Source organism: Nycticebus coucang, chromosome 2 (assembly GCF_027406575.1).
Source record: "Nycticebus coucang isolate mNycCou1 chromosome 2, mNycCou1.pri, whole genome shotgun sequence".
NCBI classification, from domain to species: Eukaryota; Metazoa; Chordata; class Mammalia; order Primates; family Lorisidae; genus Nycticebus; species Nycticebus coucang.
The window spans coordinates 62,917,519-62,937,078 of NC_069781.1; the positions used below are offsets into that span (position 1 = coordinate 62,917,519).

At 34.3% G+C, this 19,560-nt stretch overlaps 1 protein-coding gene and 1 pseudogene across 2 annotated transcripts in view; one reads left to right on the forward strand and one right to left on the reverse strand.

Moving 5' to 3' along the window:
* CCDC171 (coiled-coil domain containing 171) overlaps positions 1-19,560 on the reverse strand; it is a 473,803-nt gene that overhangs the window by 248,140 nt on the left and 206,103 nt on the right. The window contains exons 19-21 of the mRNA XM_053574177.1: positions 15,376-15,602; positions 14,701-14,883; positions 9,602-9,787 (exon numbers count right to left, since the gene is read on the reverse strand). Of these exons, the coding sequence (XP_053430152.1) occupies positions 9,602-9,787; positions 14,701-14,883; positions 15,376-15,602 (596 nt within the window). The remainder of the gene's footprint in view (positions 1-9,601; positions 9,788-14,700; positions 14,884-15,375; positions 15,603-19,560) is intronic.
* On the forward strand, positions 10,706-11,814 carry LOC128573772 (heterogeneous nuclear ribonucleoprotein A1-like; annotated as a pseudogene). Its single transcript, XR_008376543.1, has one exon. The product of XR_008376543.1 is annotated as a heterogeneous nuclear ribonucleoprotein A1-like (transcript).

Below are 19,560 nucleotides of genomic sequence, written 5' to 3' on the forward strand. Positions count from 1 at the left end.
CCTATTTTTATAAAACAAGAAACAGGCTCAGAAATATTAAGTAATTTGCCCAAGTAATAAATGGAATTTGAATTTGAGACTATTTGTTCTAAGGCCAGTGTTTTTTCCACTGAACCATGTTGCCTCCCACAAGAGAGCATTTTCACATTACCACCTGCTAGTTCTAATTAAGAGACAGTAATTAAACAATTTTCTACTTCTGACAACAATATTTAAGCTACTGGCACTATAAAGAAATTAATGTGAACTGCTTTTTATCTGCTGGAAGATGTTTTACCTAAATAAAAACTACAAACTATTACAGAAAAAAAAATCCCAATATCACACAATTAGATACATTTTCAGAGCATAGTTAATTTCCTATTAACAGAATATAAAAAGTGTTTAATGACCAATATACTTACAAAAATGTTCAACTTGACTAATAATCAAAGAAATAAAAATTAATGTAACAATTAACTATCAAATTGGCAAAAAAAATTAAATAGTAATATCCAGTTGAACCAAAAATCCAATTTTCACACATGTTAGGAAAGAATGTAATTGCTATAGGCCAAATGATAATACGTACACTTCAAAACATACGTGGCTTTTGGCCATAAATATTTAGCTACAGCATTGCTCATTTCAGAATTACATCTAATAGCAAGAGAAAGAAAAACAGCAGCAGAAGGAAGAAGAGGAGAACAAAAAAACTAGAATGAATCTAAATCTACAATGTTACATTAGGTTAATATATTAACATGGTACATTCAGTTAGTTACCAGAGGCTGTGGGTGGGGGGGAGAAAATGTTGGTCAAAGGGTATAAAACTTCAGTTAGACAGAAGGAACAAGTTCTGGTGATCTATTTGTATAGCAAAGTAACTATAGTTAATAATAATTTACTGTATATTTCAAAATGGCTTTAAAAAAACTGGCTATGAGATATTCTCACCACAAAGAAATGATAAATATGTGGAAATAATAAAAGTTAATTATTGGATTTGATCATTCTACAATGTATACATGTATCAATTCACATATCTATAAATATACATTTTACTGGCCCATTAAAAAGAAAAAGTATACATTCAGAAGAATTCGATCAACCATTAAATAAAGATACAACTACATTTATTAGCATAGAAATAAATCTTTGACATTATGTTTAAGGAAAGTAAAAAAATATATTATTTTAAAACAGTATAATAGTATAATTATATTTTATTATCCTATATTTGGTTATATTCTGTATTAGTAAAATATAAACTCTTGAATAATACACATCAAGTATACAAATACACAAATGGTAAATAATACACATCAAATTGTAAATATGTCTGGTTATATAATATGGGATTATTTTAATTTTCATTTTTCTTCATTTATATTTTCTTATCTTTCCACAATGAATATTTATTGCTTATATTTAAAAAAGTAAAGAAAGAAAAAAGATTGATATTATAGAATCATATCAGTTAGTAAGAATGTTCATAGTCTATTACTAAGTAATACAAATAATTTATAAAACAATATCTAAGCTTATTCTCACTTAGATAATTATATATGTTAGGTTTATTTGAAATTGCTGGCATTTGTCTGTTTTTCTCTAACGAAAGTACCAAATTCAAATGGTTCAATTAAATACACATATCTGCAAAAATAATATCCTGGAGTTTTTTCTTTGTTAAGGATATATATATTTTTCTCTTTAAATTCATTTGTTTCCTTCTTTTAGATTTCAATATTTTCTTATTTTTCTAAAAATTAAATCCCAGTTTCGACATCTATAGGCCAGGAGACCCTGGGAAAGTCAAATGAACTCTCTCAATTTCTTCAAAAAACAATGGAAATAATAACAATAATACCTATCCCATAGGGTTGAGAATAAAATAAAATAATCATGTAGAAGAAGTAACACAGAGTCTGGCACATATACGCTGTCAATGACAGCAGTATATAAAACAAGTAGATAGGAAAGCAGATGTGAAATCTGACTCCCTAGATCTATAACTTACTAATGGTAGTACAAGTTATGCAACCTCTATCTCAATTTTCTCATTTACAAAACAATAATAATCCCATTGAGTTTGTGTAAGGATTATATGAGGTAATTGTTCATAAAGTATATAGCATAGTGCCTGGAAAACAAGAAGTTCACAATAAATTTTGGCTATATTATGATTAATAGTAATACTATTTAGATATTAAAATAAATCTGTGTTATTTTTGTAAATTATACCTGATATACCAATTGGATAATCTCACTAATGAAAAATCTACAAATATTATAATCAAAAACTAGAATTCTATTGTATTTTGCAACCAACATTTCTAGAAAATACCATAGTCCTAAATCCATAGTAAAATTTTCTAAATGTCAACATTTAGATTATAACTTTTCTTTTCCCTTCTAAATATTTTGGCCATAAACATAACATAGGGAGAAGAAATCTTCATAAATAAAATCTCCCTCCTCTCCAAATATACATTTATGTAAGAATCAAAGAAACCCAGACCCAAAAACCATCCAAAAGATACATGAAAGGGGGGGGGGGATAAGAAAAGGAAAAGAACTAAAAGCAAGGAACAAGGAAGATATACTTCAGTTATAGGAGTTCACACCTGTAATCCCAGTACTTTGGGAGGTGAGGGTGGGAGAATCACTTGAGGCCAAGGGTTCAAGGCCTTAGGACTGACAGGTAACCAAATACAAACCTACAGGAGCAAAGACAGGGCCTGAGGTGCAGGCTCTGAGAACTCAAAACAGCTTCTCTTCTACAGGGGAATTTAGCAGGGACAGAAACAAATTCCCGCAAAGTTATTCTGTTCTGTTCTGTCAGTAACATCAATCAGGCACGGGGCTGGAACTGAGTGAGCACCCCCCAGCCTCCATCAAGCACCTGAGGTTGTCAGGCCTAACCTCCCCCTGCTAGATAGAGGCAGAGCGCAGCCGCCTGGCTGAGCAGAAATAGATTTCCTTGTGATTCAGGAAGGTGCAAACCAATAGAGTTCTGTTCACTACAGGCAACTGGGGCAAAGCTCTGCGGGACTATCAGTGACATGGGACAGAGGTACAAGGTGGGGAAGGAGGCATCAAACTTCCCTGACTGATCTATTTCCTCGGTTGGTCCTCCTGACTCCACAGAGCACTGGAGCAATCCATATCTGAGTAGTCACAAGACCCCTGCGATCCAGTTGCCAGAGACCTTTTAAACTCTCCCCCTGAGACAGGTGCTGACTGAGACAATTGATTTGGACCTTTTGAACTGAGCCAATCGCCCGAGGACTATTCAGGTGGTGCCCTGGGTGTGTGGTTATAGGAAGGTTTGATTTTCCTTTTCCAATTGTTGCCTGTGGGAGGCAGGGTGACTTAAATGCTGGTATTTCTCCACACCTAAGACTTCAACCCAGAGTAACTGTATCACTAGGGTCGAACAGAGACCAGCTGAAAACAAGACAGAACCACTTAGCCCCACCACACCAAACACATCCCCAGTTTCTCAGGCCATACCACTGTACGGGTCCTCAACAAAGCCCCAGGGGAAAAATCAAATGGTGTAAAACAATCATGGGACAGAATCAGAAGAAAAACGCTGGTAACATGAATAACCAGAATACATCAACACCCCCAAGAAAGATATGGCAGATGTAACTGAAGATAACATTCATAAACAGCTGGCCGAGATGTCAGAAATAGAATTCAGAATGTGGATTGCAAACAAGACTAATAAAATGGAGAAAAAATTGGGATTAGAAATTCGAGCAGCAATTCAAAAGTTGGAATTAGAAATTCAAGGAGAAACTCAAAAGTTGTCTCAAGAAATTAACGACTTTAAAGACAAAACCACCAGAGACTTTGACGCACTAAAGAAAAAATTTGCAGCCCTCAAAGATCTGAAAAATACAGTAGAATCCCTCAGGAACAGAGTGGAGCAAGCAGAAGAAAGGACTTCTGAAATTGAACACAAAGCCTTTGAACGCTCCCAAACTCTCAAAGAGGAACAGAAATGGAGAGCAAAAAGGGATCATTCTCTCAGAGAGCTCCAGGATAATTCGAAGAAGGCTAATATCCGCCTCATTGGAATCCCTGAAAGTGATGACGTGGCCTGGCAAAGCACAGAGGCCCTTCTCCATGAAATTATGAAAGAGAATTTTCCAGACATGCCAAGAGATTCTGAAATTAAGATACCAGACAGTTTCAGAACCCAGCACGACTCAATCCCAATAAGACATCCCCCAGTCATATCATAATTAACTTCACTAAAGTTAATATGAAGGAGAAAATTCTCAAAGCACCAGACATAACAAATCCATGACCTACAAAGGGAAGAATATTAGAATGACTGCAAATCTCTCTGCTGAAACTTTTTAAGCCAGAAGAGAATGGTCATCGACTTTTAATCTCCTAAAGCAAAATAACTTTGAACCCCAGATCTTTATCCAGCTAAACTGAGTTTCATTTATGAGGGAGAAATTAAATACTTTAGTGACATTCATATGTTGAAGAAATTTGCCATTACCAAACCACCTCTTCAGGATATTCTCAGACCTATCCTCCATAATGACCAGCCCAATCCTCTACCACAAAAGTAAACTCACTCAGAAACTTTTGATCAAACTCCAACTTCCACAGTGTCAATAGGATTAAAAATGTACACTGGATTTTCGAAAAACTCGATACCCAAATATTACCAGACTTATCAATATTCTGCAATAATGTGAACGGCTTAAACTGTCCTCTAAAGAGGCACAGGTAAGCTGACTGGATACAAAAACTCAAGCCAGATATTTGCTGCATACAAGAGTCATATCTTACCTCTATTTTATTTTTTTTTATTAAATCATAGCTGTGTACATCAACATGATCATGGGGCACCATACACTTGGTTCATAGACCATTTGACACATTTTCATCACATTAGTTGACATAGCCCTCCTGGCATTTTCTTAGTTACTTTGCTAAGACATTTACATTCCACATTTACCAAGCCTCACATATACCCTTGTAAGATGCACCACAGGTGTGATCCGTTCCATATCTTACCTTTAAAGACAAATATAGACTTAGGGTGAAAGGATGGGCATCCATATTTCAAGCAAATGGTAATCAGAAAAAAGCAGATGTTGCAAAATTCTATTTGAAGATACAATAGGCTTTAAACCAACAAAAGTAAGGAAAGATAAGAATGGTCTCTTCATATTTGTTAAGGGTAATACTCAATATGATGAGATTTCAATTATTAATATTTATGCACCCAACCAGAATGCACCTCAATTTATAAGAGAAACTCTAACAGACATGAGCAACTTGATTTCCTCCAGCTCCATAATAGTTGGAGATTTTAACACTCCTTTGGCAGTGTTGGATCGATCCTCCAATAAGAAGGTGACCAAAGAAATTTTAGATTTAAACCTAACCATCCAACATTTGGATTTAGCTGACATCTACAGAACATTTAATCCCAACAAACCTGAATACACATACTTCTCATCAGCCCATGGAACATCCTCCAAAATTGATCACATCTTAGGTCACAAGTCTAACCTCAGTAAATTTAAAGGAATAGAAATTATTCCTTGCATCTTCTCGGACCACCATGGAATAAAAGTTGAACTCAGTAACAACAGGAATCTGCAAACTCATACAAAAACATGGAAGTTAAATAACCTTATGCTGAATGGTAGATGGGTCAGAGATGAGATTAAGAAGGAAATTGCCAAATTTTTGGAACAAAACGACAATGAGGACACAAATTATCAGAACCTCTGGGATACTGCAAAAGCAATCCTAAGAGGAAAATTATAGCACTGCAAGCCTTCCTCAAGAGAATGGAAAGAGAGGAAGTTAACTTAATGGGATATCTCAAGCAAGTGGAAAAGGAAGAACATTCCAATCCCAACCCAGTAGAAGAAAAGAAATAACCAAAATTAGAGCAGAACTAAATGAAATTGAAAACAAAAGAATTATACAACAGATCAATAAATCAAAAAGTTGGTTTTTTGAAAAAGTCAATAAAATAGATAAACCTTTGGCTAACCTAACCAGGAAAAAAAAGAGTAAAATCTCTAATATCATCAATCAGAAATTACAAAGACGAAATAACAACAGACACCTCAGAAATTCAAAATATCCTTAATGAATATTATAAGAAACTTTATTCTCAGAAATATGAAAATATGAAGGAAATTGACCAATACTTGGAAGCACGTCACCTTCCAACACTTGCTTCCAAGTGGAAATGTTGAACAGGCCAATATCAAGTTCTAAAATAGCATCAACCATACAAAACCTCCCTAAAAAGAAAAGCCCAGGACCAGATGGCTTCACATCAGAATTCTACCAAACCTTTAAAGAGGAATTAGTACCTATATTACTCAACCTGTTCCAAATGTGGAAAAAGAAGGAAGACTACCCAACACATCCTATGAAGCAAACATCACCCTGATCCCCAAACCAGGAAAAGACCCAACAAGAAAAGAAAATTATACACCAATATCACTAATGAATATAGATCCAAAAATATTCAACAAGATCCTAACAAACAGAATCCAGCAACACTTCAAACAAATTATACATCGTGACCAAGTCGGTTTTATACCAGGGTCTCAAGGCTGGTTCAATATCCGTAAATCTATAAGTTTAATTCAGCACATAAACAAATTAAAAAGCACAAACCATATGATTCTCTCAATCTATGCAGAAAAAGCTTTTGATAATATACAGCATCCCTTCATGATCAGAACACTTAAGAAAATTGGTATAGAAGGGACAATTCTTAAACTGATAGAGGCCATCTACAGCAAACCCACAGCCAATATCGTATTGAATAGAGTTAAATGGAAATCATTTCCACTCAGATCAGGAACCAGACAAGGCTGCCCATTGTCTCCATTCCTCTTTAACATTGTAATGGAATTTTAGCCACCGCAATTAAGGAAGAAAAAATGATCAAGGGTATCCATACAGGGTCAGAAGAGATCAAACTTTCACTCTTCGCAGATGATATGATTGTATATCTGGAAAACACCAGGGATTCTACTACAAAACTCTTAGAAGTGATCAAGGGATACAGCAGTGTCTCAGGTTACAAAATCAACACTCAAAAATTGGTAGCCTTTATATATACCAACAATAGTCAAGCTGAAAAAACAGTTAACACTCTATTCCATTCACAGTAGTGCCAAAGAAGATGAAATATTTGGGAGTTTATCTAACAAAGGACGTGAAAGATCTCTATAAAGAGAACTATGAAACTTTAAGAAAAGAAATAGCTGAAGATGTTAACAAATGGAAAAACATACCATGCTCATGGCTGGGAAGAATCAACATTGTTAAAATGTCTATACTACCCAAAGCAATATATAATTTTAATGCAATTCCTATAGACGCTCCATTGTCATACTTTAAAGATGTTGAAAAAACAATACTTCATTTCATATGGAATCAGAAAAAACCTTGAATAGCCCAAACATTACTCAGCAATAAAAACGAAGCAGGAGGAATCACGCTACCAGACCTGAGACTGTACTATAAATCGATAAGTGATCAAAACAGCATGGTACTGGCACAAAAGCAGAGAAGTAGATGTCTGGAACAGAATAGAGAACCAAGAGATGAATCCAGCTACTTACTGTTATTTGATCTTTGACAAGCCAATTAAAAACATTCAGTGGGGAAAAGATTCCCTATTTAACAAATGGTGCTGGATGAACTGGCTGGAAACCTGTAGAACACTGAAACTGGACCCACACCTTTCACCATTAGCTAACACAGACTCTCACTGGATTAAAGATTTAAACTTAAGACATGAAACTATAAAAATACCAGAAGAGAGTGCACGGAAAACCCTTGAAGAAATCGGTCTGGGCGAGTATTTTATGAGGAGGACCCCCCGGGCAATTGAAGCAGCTTCAAAAATACCCTACTGGGACCTGATCAAACTAAAAAGCTTCTGCACAGCCAAGAACACAGTAAGTAAAGCAAGCAGACAGCCCTCAGAATGGGAGAAGATATTTGCAGGTTATGTCTCCGACAAAGGTTTAATAACCAGAATCCACAGAGAACTCAAACGTATAAGCAAGAAAAGAACAAGTGATCCCATCACAGGCTGGGCAAGGGATTTGAAGAGAAACTTCTCTGAAGAAGACAGGCACACGGCCTACAGACATATGAAAAAATGCTCATCATCTTTAATCATCAGAGAAATGCAAATCAAAACTACTTTGAGATATCATCTAACTCCAGTAAGATTAGCCCATATCACAAAACCCCAAGACCAGAGATGTTGGCATGGATGTGGAGAAAAGGGAACACTTCTACACTGCTGGTGGGAATGCAAATTAATACATTCCTTCTGGAAGGGTGTTTGGAGAACACTTAGAGATCTAAAAATAGATCTACCATTCAATCCTATAATTCCTCTACTAGGCATATACCCAGAAGACCAAAAATCACATCACAACAAAGATATTTGTACCCGAATGTTTATTGCAACCCAATTCATAATTGCTAAGTCATGGAAAAAGCCCAAGTGCCCATCAATCCATGAATGGATTCATAAATTGTGGTATATGTACACCATGGAATATTATGTAGCCTTAAAGAAAGATGGAGACTTTACCTCTTTCATGTTTACATGGATGGAGCTGGAACATATTCTTCTTAGTAAAGTATCTCAAGAATGGAAGAAAAAGTATCCAATGTACTCAGCCCTACTATGAAACTAATTTATGGCTTTCACATGAAAGGTATAACCCAGTTATAACCTAAGAATAGGGGGAAGGGGCAAAGGGAGGAAAGGGAGGGGGAGGTAGGCGGAGGGAGGGTGATTGGTGGGATTACACCTGCGGTGCATCTTACAAGGGTATATGTGAAACTGAGTAAATGTAGAATGTAAATGTCTTAACACAATAACTAAGAAAATGCCAGGAAGGCTATGTTAACCAGTGTGATGAAAATGTGTCAAACGGTCTATAAAACCAGTGTATGGTGCCCCGTGATCGCATTAATGTACACAACTATGATTTAATAATAAAAAATAAATAAATAAAGTTACTGAACGTAAAAGAAAGAAAAAGAAAAATGTTAGTAAAGAATCATCTAAATTAAAAAAAAAAATAGTTCAAGGCCTGCCTGGGTGACAAAGTGAGATCCTATCTCTAAAAAAAAAAAAAAAAAATTGGGCATGGTGGTGAACACCTAGTCTCAGCTACCTGGGAGGCTAAGGCAGGAGGATCACTTCAGCCCAGAGGTTGAAGTGAGTTATGATCATGCCACTGCACTCCAAACTGGAAAACAGAGGGAGACTCTTTGTCTCTTTAAAAAACAAACAAAAATAGATAGAAAGAAGGAAGGAAGATAAAAGAAAATCATCACTTTGAAAGAGTCCCACTTGGTTTTCAACCAGCAAGTAAATTCTACTTTTACATTTCCAATAAATGGGAATGCAGGCTTGTAATAAGGTCTTAGAACCATATTTTATGCTATTCTTATAAACTGTTAAAGAATAAAATTTCACATCTTGGTATCTATTCCCTATTCAGAAGATATGCATAAATTTCCCTCTAAGAGTCACATAAAAAGGAAATAAGCCAGTCTAAGAGAGAGGTTCTCCTACCTTAACAGCTTCTCCAAGAGTTTGGTTTTTGTCAGCTTCTTCACTGGAGTGCAATTCAAGTCTATAATTCAACTCCTGAAGTTGTTGTGCTTGTTCATTCAACAGCATTTGTGCCTGCTGTTCCCGAAGTAATGCATTATTTAGTTCTTCACATGCACTTTCAAACTTCTCATGAGTGATCAGTTTCTTTAAAAGGAGGGGGAAAATCAGTTACATGCTAATTGTTGTATCATTTATTCTTCAGAACTATATTTACTAACAAAGCATATAATGCACATTTCTAGGCATCTGTTACATGACTAAAACACAATTATTTTTCTTAATTGCATAAGTTAAGATAAAAAATTACTCTGATTTTTAAAGTACAATAGCCATATATCCATGAGTTATCATTTTTAGTAAAATATTAGAAAATTTATTTCAAATTATAAATAGATGTACATGAGCACCTTTTATAAAGATTATGATTTTGAGAATTAAAACCTTTAACAAGCTCCTACACTCTTAAATTATTACCTAAAATGTCTATATTTAGTGTAGTAAATTCCTTCAGGTCTCCCTGATCAAATGTCCTCTCCTTGGTGAATCCTACCATACTACACTTCACCTACTCCCACTCACTCTGTCATGTTTTATTATCTTCACAATCATTGCCATGATCTAAGTTCATCTCATCTTTTTAATTGACTCTTCAGACCCTGCCCCAAACATGTATGTAAGGACATAGGTCCACTGAACAGAGACCTCATTTAGCTTTTTCACCCAATACAAAGAGTGCCCAGCACTCAGTAGATGTTTGATATTTGTTGAATAAAAGAACATTCATGCACAAATATCTGCTGATAAAACTTTACACCATAATATATAACACAGTTTTTAAAATATCATGACTTCTTTGGAGGGCACAGCAATCTGCTCAGGTATAACTAATTACAGTTCTAGACAGAGCCATGTATTAAAGGGTGTGGAATCCAAGGTAAGAGGTATTTCACCTCCTGTTCAAAACATTTAAACAAATGAAAATTAGTCAAAACAAACACAGAGCTTTCTGCCTGTGGCTGCTGCCAAGGAAGCATCGTTAAAGTCTCTCTTACCACTGCCATCATGTCTAAGTCAGTGTCTCCTAAAGAGCCCGAACAGCTGCGGAAGCTATTCATTGGAGGGCTGAGCTTTGAAACGACTGATGAGAGTCTGAGGAGTCATTTTGAGCAATGGGGAACGCTCACAGACTGCGTGGTAATGAGAGATCCAAACACCAAGTGCTCCAGGGGCTTTGGGTTTGTCACATGCACCACCATGGAGGAGGTGGATGCACAATGAATGTAAGGCCACACAAAGTGGATGGAAGAGTTGTGGAACCAAAGAGAGCTGTTTCCAGAGAGGATTCTCAAAGACCTGGTGCCCACTTAACTGTGAAAATGATCTTTGTTGGTGGCATTAAAGAAGATACTGAAGAACATCACTTAAGAGACTATTTTGAACAGTATGGGAAAATTGAAGTGATTGAAATCATGACTGACCAAGGCAGTGGCAAGAAGAGGGGCTTTGCTTTTGTTACGTTTGATGACCATGATTCTGTGGATAAGATTGTCATTCAGAAATACCATACTGTGAATGGCCACAACTGTGAAGTAAGGAAAGCCCTGTCAAAGCAAGAGATGGCTAGTGCTTCGTCCAGCCAAAGAGGTCGAAGTGGTTCTGGAAACTTTGGTGGGGGTCGTGGAGGTGGTTTTGGTGGAAATGACAACTTTGGCTGTGGAGGAAACTTCAGTGGTCATGGTGGCTTTGGTGGCAGCCATGGTGGTGGTGTATATGGTGGCAGTGGGGATGGCTACAATGGATTTGGTAATGATGGAAGCAGTTTTGGAGGTGGTGGAAGTTACAATGATTTTGGCAATTACAACAATCAGTCATCAAATTTTGGACCTATGAAGGGAGGAAATTTTGGAGGCAGAAGCTCTGGCCCTTATGGTGGTGGTGGCCAATACTTTGCCAAACCACGAAACCAAGGTGGCTATGGTGGTTCCAGTAGCAGCAGTTGTTATGGCAGTGGCAGAAGGTTTTAATTATTCCCAGGAAACAAAGCTTAGCAGGAGAGGAGAGCCAGAGAAGTGACAGGGAAGCTACAGGTTACAACAGATTTGTGAACTCAGCCAAGCACAGTGGTAGCAGGGCCTAGCTGCTACAAAGAAGACATGTTTTAGACAATACTCATGTGTATGGGCAAAAAACTCAAGGACTGTATTTGTGACTAATTGTATAACAGGTTATTTTAGTTTCTGTTCTGTGGAAAATGTAAAGCATTCCAACAAAGGGTTTTAATGTAAAAATTTTTTTTTTTGCACCCATGCTGTTGATTGCTAAATGTAATAGTCTGATCATGACGCTGAATAAATGTGTCTTTAAAAAAAAAAAAAAAAACACAGCAAAGAGACATCTTGAAGCACAGAGAAAAATGTTTCACAAAAGGTAGGTAGCCTGAGAAATGTATGTGCAAAGCTACAACCATGTAGGCCACTTAAACATGCATAGTATAAAAATATACATTATACATATATTTTTTTAAGATTTATAACTTTATCATTATTAAAAAGTATTTGAGGTGGATTAATATAACAATATTAATATATGATTGAGGTGTGATTAATATAACAATATAAATTTTGAAATTTCAAAAGATCTAAGGGGAAAGAATAAATATCCTATTGATTCTAGGCATCTTGCATACATAAATTACTGCAGTTGAATGCAGACTTTACCTCTTGAATTTTTTGACAAATAAGACAAGAATAGAAATGTGCATAGTCGGGTGGCACCTGTGGCTCAAAGGAGTAGGGCACCGGCCCCATATACCGGAGGTGGCAGGTTCAAACCCAGCCCTGGCCAAAAACTGTGAAAAAAAAAAAAAAAAAAAAAGAAATGTGCATAGTCACATTTTCCTCATGGGCCAACAGCAGCAAACATGTAGTTAATGTAGAGAAAGATTTTTGCTGGAACTATGCCAGAGGATAAATTTATTACATGGGTCCCTTCATATTATATAAGCACTCAATTTTATTTTGGTACCAATTCCCTTACCTTCTACCTCTTTGCTACTTCACACTTCTTTCCTTTTTCAAGGTAATATATAATGCATTTCTAACACTGAAGAAATGTTTAAAGGCAATAGTGTAGCATAAAAGTAAATACCTACTGATTTACCTTAGTTTATATAAATTAATGAGAATTGCCACAAGGAACACAGGAAAGCTTTCTCATCTCCTGAGTGTCACCTAGTAAGAGTATATCACTAATGCTTGCACAATGCTGATATTTTATACAACACTCATATTTTTACTCCCTCTTAACAGCTGTCTTACTCTCCACATTGTCCTATTACAACCAAACCCATTAATTTCAAAATATCAACTCTAACAGACACCCTCAGCATTGGGCTGGTACATGCCACAATATAAAATTATATTTCTCTTTTCTATTATTCTCTCAATAGATGAAGGGGGTATTAGTGTTTTTTGTTACATGGATGAATTGTATAATAACGAAGTCAGGGCTTTTAGAGTACCCATAACACAGTGTACATTGTACCCAATAGGTAAATTTTTATCCCTCACCACCCCAACTCCTCCCTTCTTAGTTTCCAATATCCATTACATCACTTTACAGGTAGGTATACTCATCATTTACTTCCCACTTATATTTATTTTTCTTAACATCACTCTATTCTCTGGGTCTTGTGAAAAGATATTTTTGTATTCTTCATTTGTTGTGTTGTTTTAAATTACTGCTCCTTGCTATCAGACCATTTTGTCCTTTTCAATTCATTTAATGTCTATAAAGCAAGATTCCTCACCATTATGCAGGATTTCCTTTATTTTAATAATCTATGTGTTTTCTTCCCAATACTTCAAAATTTTTCATTTATCTAAAAACTTAGCTAATTTTAGCTTCTTTATGCTCTATTCTTCCCTCCCAGAGACTGCTTCAATTCTGTTTATTCATCTGCAAATAAACAAGATGAAGCAAGTGTAGCAATGTAGAAGAAAGATATGATATGTAAAAGCAGTTGTAAGAAGCTAACAAATAAACAAAAAAAAACACATGAGATCATGGGAGTTAGCTGCTAAAGAATAATTATCAGTAGATGAATATGGTATTCCAAAAAAATGAAAGTACTGAATAGCTTTTGGTGGGCAGGATATTTTCATTTATGTTATAATTTTAAACCAATTATAAATAGGTATTTTATTTCTCTAATATATTTTGACTGTTATCAGTGAAAAATGAATGGTTTCAGGTACATTTCCTAATTTTTGAGAAGAAAATAACATCTTCCTTCCATCTAAAATTAGCTTATTATTAGGTTTAAGAAATAAATTTTATATTTGCTTTTATATTAGCTATTACAATTTGTATACAGTTTTGAAGTTTCAGGGTAATCTTTTATCTCTGTGTTCTTATATCCACGTTAAAAAAAGCATATTTTTTTGTTTTTTGAGACAGAGTTTCACTCTGTCACCCCAGGTAGAGTACAGTGGTATCATTATTGCTCACTGCAACCTCAAATTCCTGGACTCAAGTGATCCTCCTGCCTCATCCTCCTAAGTAGCTGGGACTACAGGCATGTACCACCATGCCCATAAAAACAGTAGTGTTATTATAACTAAGCCCACTGCAAATAGAATATATAGGTATATTCATTTTATTGTGCTTCACACATTTATACATTTTGATCTTGATCTAATGATATTTGGCATATAGCCTTTCTTTTTCAGCTAGCTTCTGCTATTTAAAATAATACACATAAATTCTTGATGGCAGTTACACAAATTGAACATTTCTTTGGAAAGGCAACTGGATTTCAAACTAACCAATCTAACTTACTCAAAATATTCAGTATAAGAGGAGAAAAGGAGAAATCTCTCCTCCTCCCTACCAACATCAGGCTCCATGATTTTTTTTTTTTTAGTAAAGAAAAAAAAATCCTATTAATGAGATCAAATTAATTGAATAATCAAATATAATAAAAATTAACCCAAAAAGGGGGGGAGAGAAGAATAGATATTACCAAAGTAATAGTTCCCTAAATCACACATACTTACAGATTGCTTAAATTCATTTAATTGCATCTGGAGACCCTGGGCTTTGTCTAGCTCCTTTTTCATTTCGTTCACATTTCGTTTGAATTCTGTGACCTCTAAGCGCAGTGAGCGGCGTTCCACTTCTGCTGCATGCAGTCTTTGTGTAAATCCAAATATTTGCTTCTGTAATGATGCTGTGCTTTTCTGTTGTTAAACAAGTGCAATTTCACAAGCAGTAACTACAGATGTATTAATAAATAAATAGCAATGACCATTTTACCAAATTAAGTGTAGCTTAATTTATATAAAAAAAATACTAGCTATTAGTGAATCTTAGAGGTGAAAGCTTTATTTTTTACTTTACCAAATGATTTGGTTTATATAAAATGAACACCTACAGAAAAGAAATAAACTGGACATCTAAAAAACAGAATTGACAATCTTTATGACTTACACAATTCTGTTGTAGTATATTTATAGAATACGGTAAATTCAGAACTAATGTCATGACTTTTGCATTTTGATATTTTAGACACTTATTCATAAGAATTTTTATTTATTACATTAAAGTTTGACATGAAATCTAAAGAAAATCTAGATAAATTCATATACAACTAATTTTAACTACGATTTAGGTTGATTCAAAATTAAATCTACACATCCTAAGATCACTATTAAATAAAATTACATACATACCATAATGGGCACATGGCCATGTAAACCATATTTCAAGGCCAGTGTGTTTACTTTATGAAGTCCACGGGCCAGCCTCTGAACCAGGGAATCTTTTTCTACATATGTAATACTCCTGCTACTGTGCAAAGGTACACACTCCATTGCCAGACTAATTTTATCCATAAGTTTTGCAAAAGAATTCTTGGCTGTACCTATAAGTAAATGTCCACAAATTCTGGAATTCGGATCTTCAAAGACAAAGAAAAAGGGTAGAAAAAAATGTGATGGTCTCTTGTTCATTTCACAACACTGCTGATCATAATATGATGAAAATGTTTTTTTTAATTATGTAATTCCTATTCACCTGCAGCAATTCATTCAAAAATATCCCTCTAACATTTTTCTTCAATATGAAAAAAGGAATACAGAAAATAGCTCACTTACTAAACAATGTAGCTAAAGAAATTTGTTTGTATTTAGAGTATGCCATTCACATGGACTGCTATGACACTTAAAATTTATCACATCTCTCTGTTTTAAAATCTAAAAGAAATCCATTTCCTATTTACGACTACTGAAGCTTGCTACCTTAATGCCATACTATTTACATTCTCAAACAAGAAAATAAAATTTGCCTTATTCCAAGGCAATTAAAATTTTACAACTACAATTACTTATTTCCCCACAGGATTTGGTAATCATTCCTCTCATATAATGGACTTAAGGTCCCAGCATATCCAACATGGCCTGCTTACTGGTAGAATTAATCGGGTCTGTAGTTAATAATTTTGTTTAATGTTGATAAATAAAATTGTCAGTGTTCTTTCTACTAATAAGTATTCCAAATAATGGATAATAGGTTTATTTATGCCTTAATAAAAGTCGTATAATTTAGTTTTCCCTCTGCTAGGAAGGTCTTAAATCTGTCATTCCTTGTCTTATGATACTATCCATGTAAAATGACACTCATGGAGAGATTATTTAAGTTTAGTAGTGTAACATTCTAAATTTTAAGAACCTCTGCTATTAGAATTAATTTAAATCTTGTCTTTACATCATAAGCACAAAATGCAAATATAGCTAGTTTTACCCAATTAAAATATAATTCAAAATAGAAGAGCAACATTGAGAAGGTGATCAATCATTAATTTTCTATGGCATAAAGAACTGTCTTACAGAACCCTACATTGTAAAATTTAAGCTTTATTCTATTTCTTTTATTCTTCAATACTTAAAGGAAAGATGATTTTAAATTTTAAACAGCAGTCAGAATTTGAGAAAATGTTGCTTAGGAGTTATAAATAAGATAGAAATTAATTGGGTAAAAGCATAACATCCTCCATGTAAAATTTATTTCTATAAGTTATTGATGCATAAACTTCTAAGAATATAATATAAAGTAATATAAGTTTAATTGTATATGTCAATCATTATAAACATACTCTGCAAATACCATGAACAAAAGGCATATGAAGTATAATTAAAACACAGTCCTTTTGTTTTGTTGCTAATCTTGTTTTTTCTGGACAGAGTGCTGTGGTGTCATAGCTTATAGGAGCCTCAAACTCTTGGGCTCAAGTAATGCTCTTGCCTCAGTCTCCCGAGTAGCTGGGACTACAGGTACCTGTCACAATGCCCAGATAATTTTTCTATTTTTAATAGCAACGGAGTCTCACTTTTCCTCAAGGCTGATATCTAACTCCTGAGCTCAAGCAATCCACCAGCCTCAGCTTCCCAGACTGCTAGGATTACAGGCATGAGCCACGGCACCAGGCCACTCCTTTTGTTAACAACCATATTCCTTAAATAAATAATGAGTGAAAAAGAATTTAGTAACTTTATATAGCAATCAACATATAATGTAAAACACTGTGTTAAGGCAATTACTAAACTATAGTATGCATTAAATAGGTCACTGTTGAATAAACAAACAAACAGTAAAATCTATTTTGTGTGTAACATTCAATATAATATCATTTCAATATCTAATATGTATATTCCCCATTTCTCCAACTACTTTGCAATTCTCTGTGTCTTTTTTCATCTTATTAAACTCTTTTTCTCTTCACCGTGCCAGCAATACTGAACACAAAAATGCATTCAATAATATCAAAATTAATCAATATTAACTTTTATGGTGTGTCAAAACTTATTCTTTTTAAATAAACAACATAAAAGTTCACTGTTTTAGGAAATTTTCGGAAATATAAAGGTAATAACATTTTTACAAAGAGCTTTTGAAAACAAAAACCAATTATAATTAAATTTTAGTGAATACTGGTTTTTTATATCACAGGATGTGTTTGTGCAGACATTAACCACTCTGTAAGGTGAAATTAAATACCAATATAATTCTACAAGGCATTCCTCTAATTGCTAAGAAGCAGGAAAGAGACACACACAGTAAGTTCCTAACTGGTGACTCTCAATAAATTATAGTAGCAGCACAAACTGATTTATACATTAGTAAGATAATTTTTACAACATAGTTCACATTATAGTACAATTAATTCTGTATTAAATGAATGAAGAACAAGAAAAATTCTCTAGTGACTTATTTGTAAAATTACTTGTATAATGACACAGAAATGAAAGGAAAACATAAGTTCACTGAAATTCCTCATTTCTACTTGTGCAGACCATTTTAAACTTTTAGCTTTATTACATTTAACAAATTCTTATTTATGTTAAATACATTTGTAAACTACTTTCTCCTCTTTAATGAAATATGTCTTTTTTGAAAGAAGCGGATCCTATTTTCTGAAATTACTTTTTCAATAGAAGGGACAAAGGTACACTCTAGAGTTAAAATTTTCAAGACAAACATTGTTTTAAAACAAAGAATTGTTTTAACCAATAGTTCTAAACTTTCAGCCTACAGAAAGGGGAGATGAAGGACTTGAAAGGTTATTCCAAAAGTCCCATCACTTTAATTTTTTTTAATATACTATAGTAATTTTTTAATTTTTTTATTAAATCATAAACACATAGATCACGTATACATGAATGAATTATGGGGTACAATGTGCTGATTTCATATAGAATTAGGAGCATTTACATCACACTGGTTAATGTATATCTCATCTCATTTACTTAATTATTGTGTTAAGACATTTATACTCTATACGTAATAGATCCGACATGTACCCTTGTATTATGCACCATAGGTGTGGTTCCACCATTCACCCTCCCTAGATCTGACCTCCTCCCTCCCCTCCCGACCTTCCTCTGCCCTCCTTCATCCTGGGCCATAGTTGTGATCTATTCTTCATATGAAAGTGTGAGTGATTGTAAATTGGTTTCGTAATAGTACTGAGTACATTGGATATTTTTTCTTCCATTCTTGAGATACTTTACTAAGTAGAATATGTTCCAGCTCCATCCATGTAAACGTAAAAGAGGTAAAGTTTCCATCTTTCTTTAAAGCTGCATAATATTCCATGGCATACATATATATTCAATTTCTTCATGGTCATGTCCATATCTCACCCACATTCTCTTTCCTAGTCTTTCCCATCCTCCAAATTGTACACAGAATACCTTCTAAAACATAAATAGATTCACGTTCTATCACTTGCTTTTACCTCTCAATGACTCTCTTTAAACGTAGGAATAAGTTTCAAATTCCTTAAAACATGGCTCAAAAGTCCTATAGATCTGGCCTCTACTAACTTTTCCAGTAACATCTTTCACCATTACCCCTTACTTACATGCAACTCTTTTCAAGTAGTATCACAATCTTATGCATCCCCTATGAGCAAAAATTATGCTTGCGTCTCTAAACTATAGAATATGAATGTGGACATCAGTTTTCAAACCTTGCAAGCAATCACTACAATAAGATGTTTTCTTCAAAGTAGTGCTGTATCTAAAAAAACACTGCAAAAACAGTCCAGAAAACTGTACAAAGAAAGTAATGACAAAATTTGTCTTATTTTTAAAAGAGAGTGATATACACTCAAGAAGAGAGCAGTATGATACTGGGGCTAGAAAAGATAGGAAGAATAATGAAATAGACTAGAGAGACAGGAAATAAATCCAAGTACTTATAATGATTTAATAGACAATAAATAGCATATCTTAATTTGGGGAAAGACAGATTATTTAATTTAAAAATATTGATGCTACCTAGTCACTTGCATATAAAGTTTAATCATATCAAAGATAATTCCAGGTAAACTCAAGATTTAATGTAAAAATTAAAAG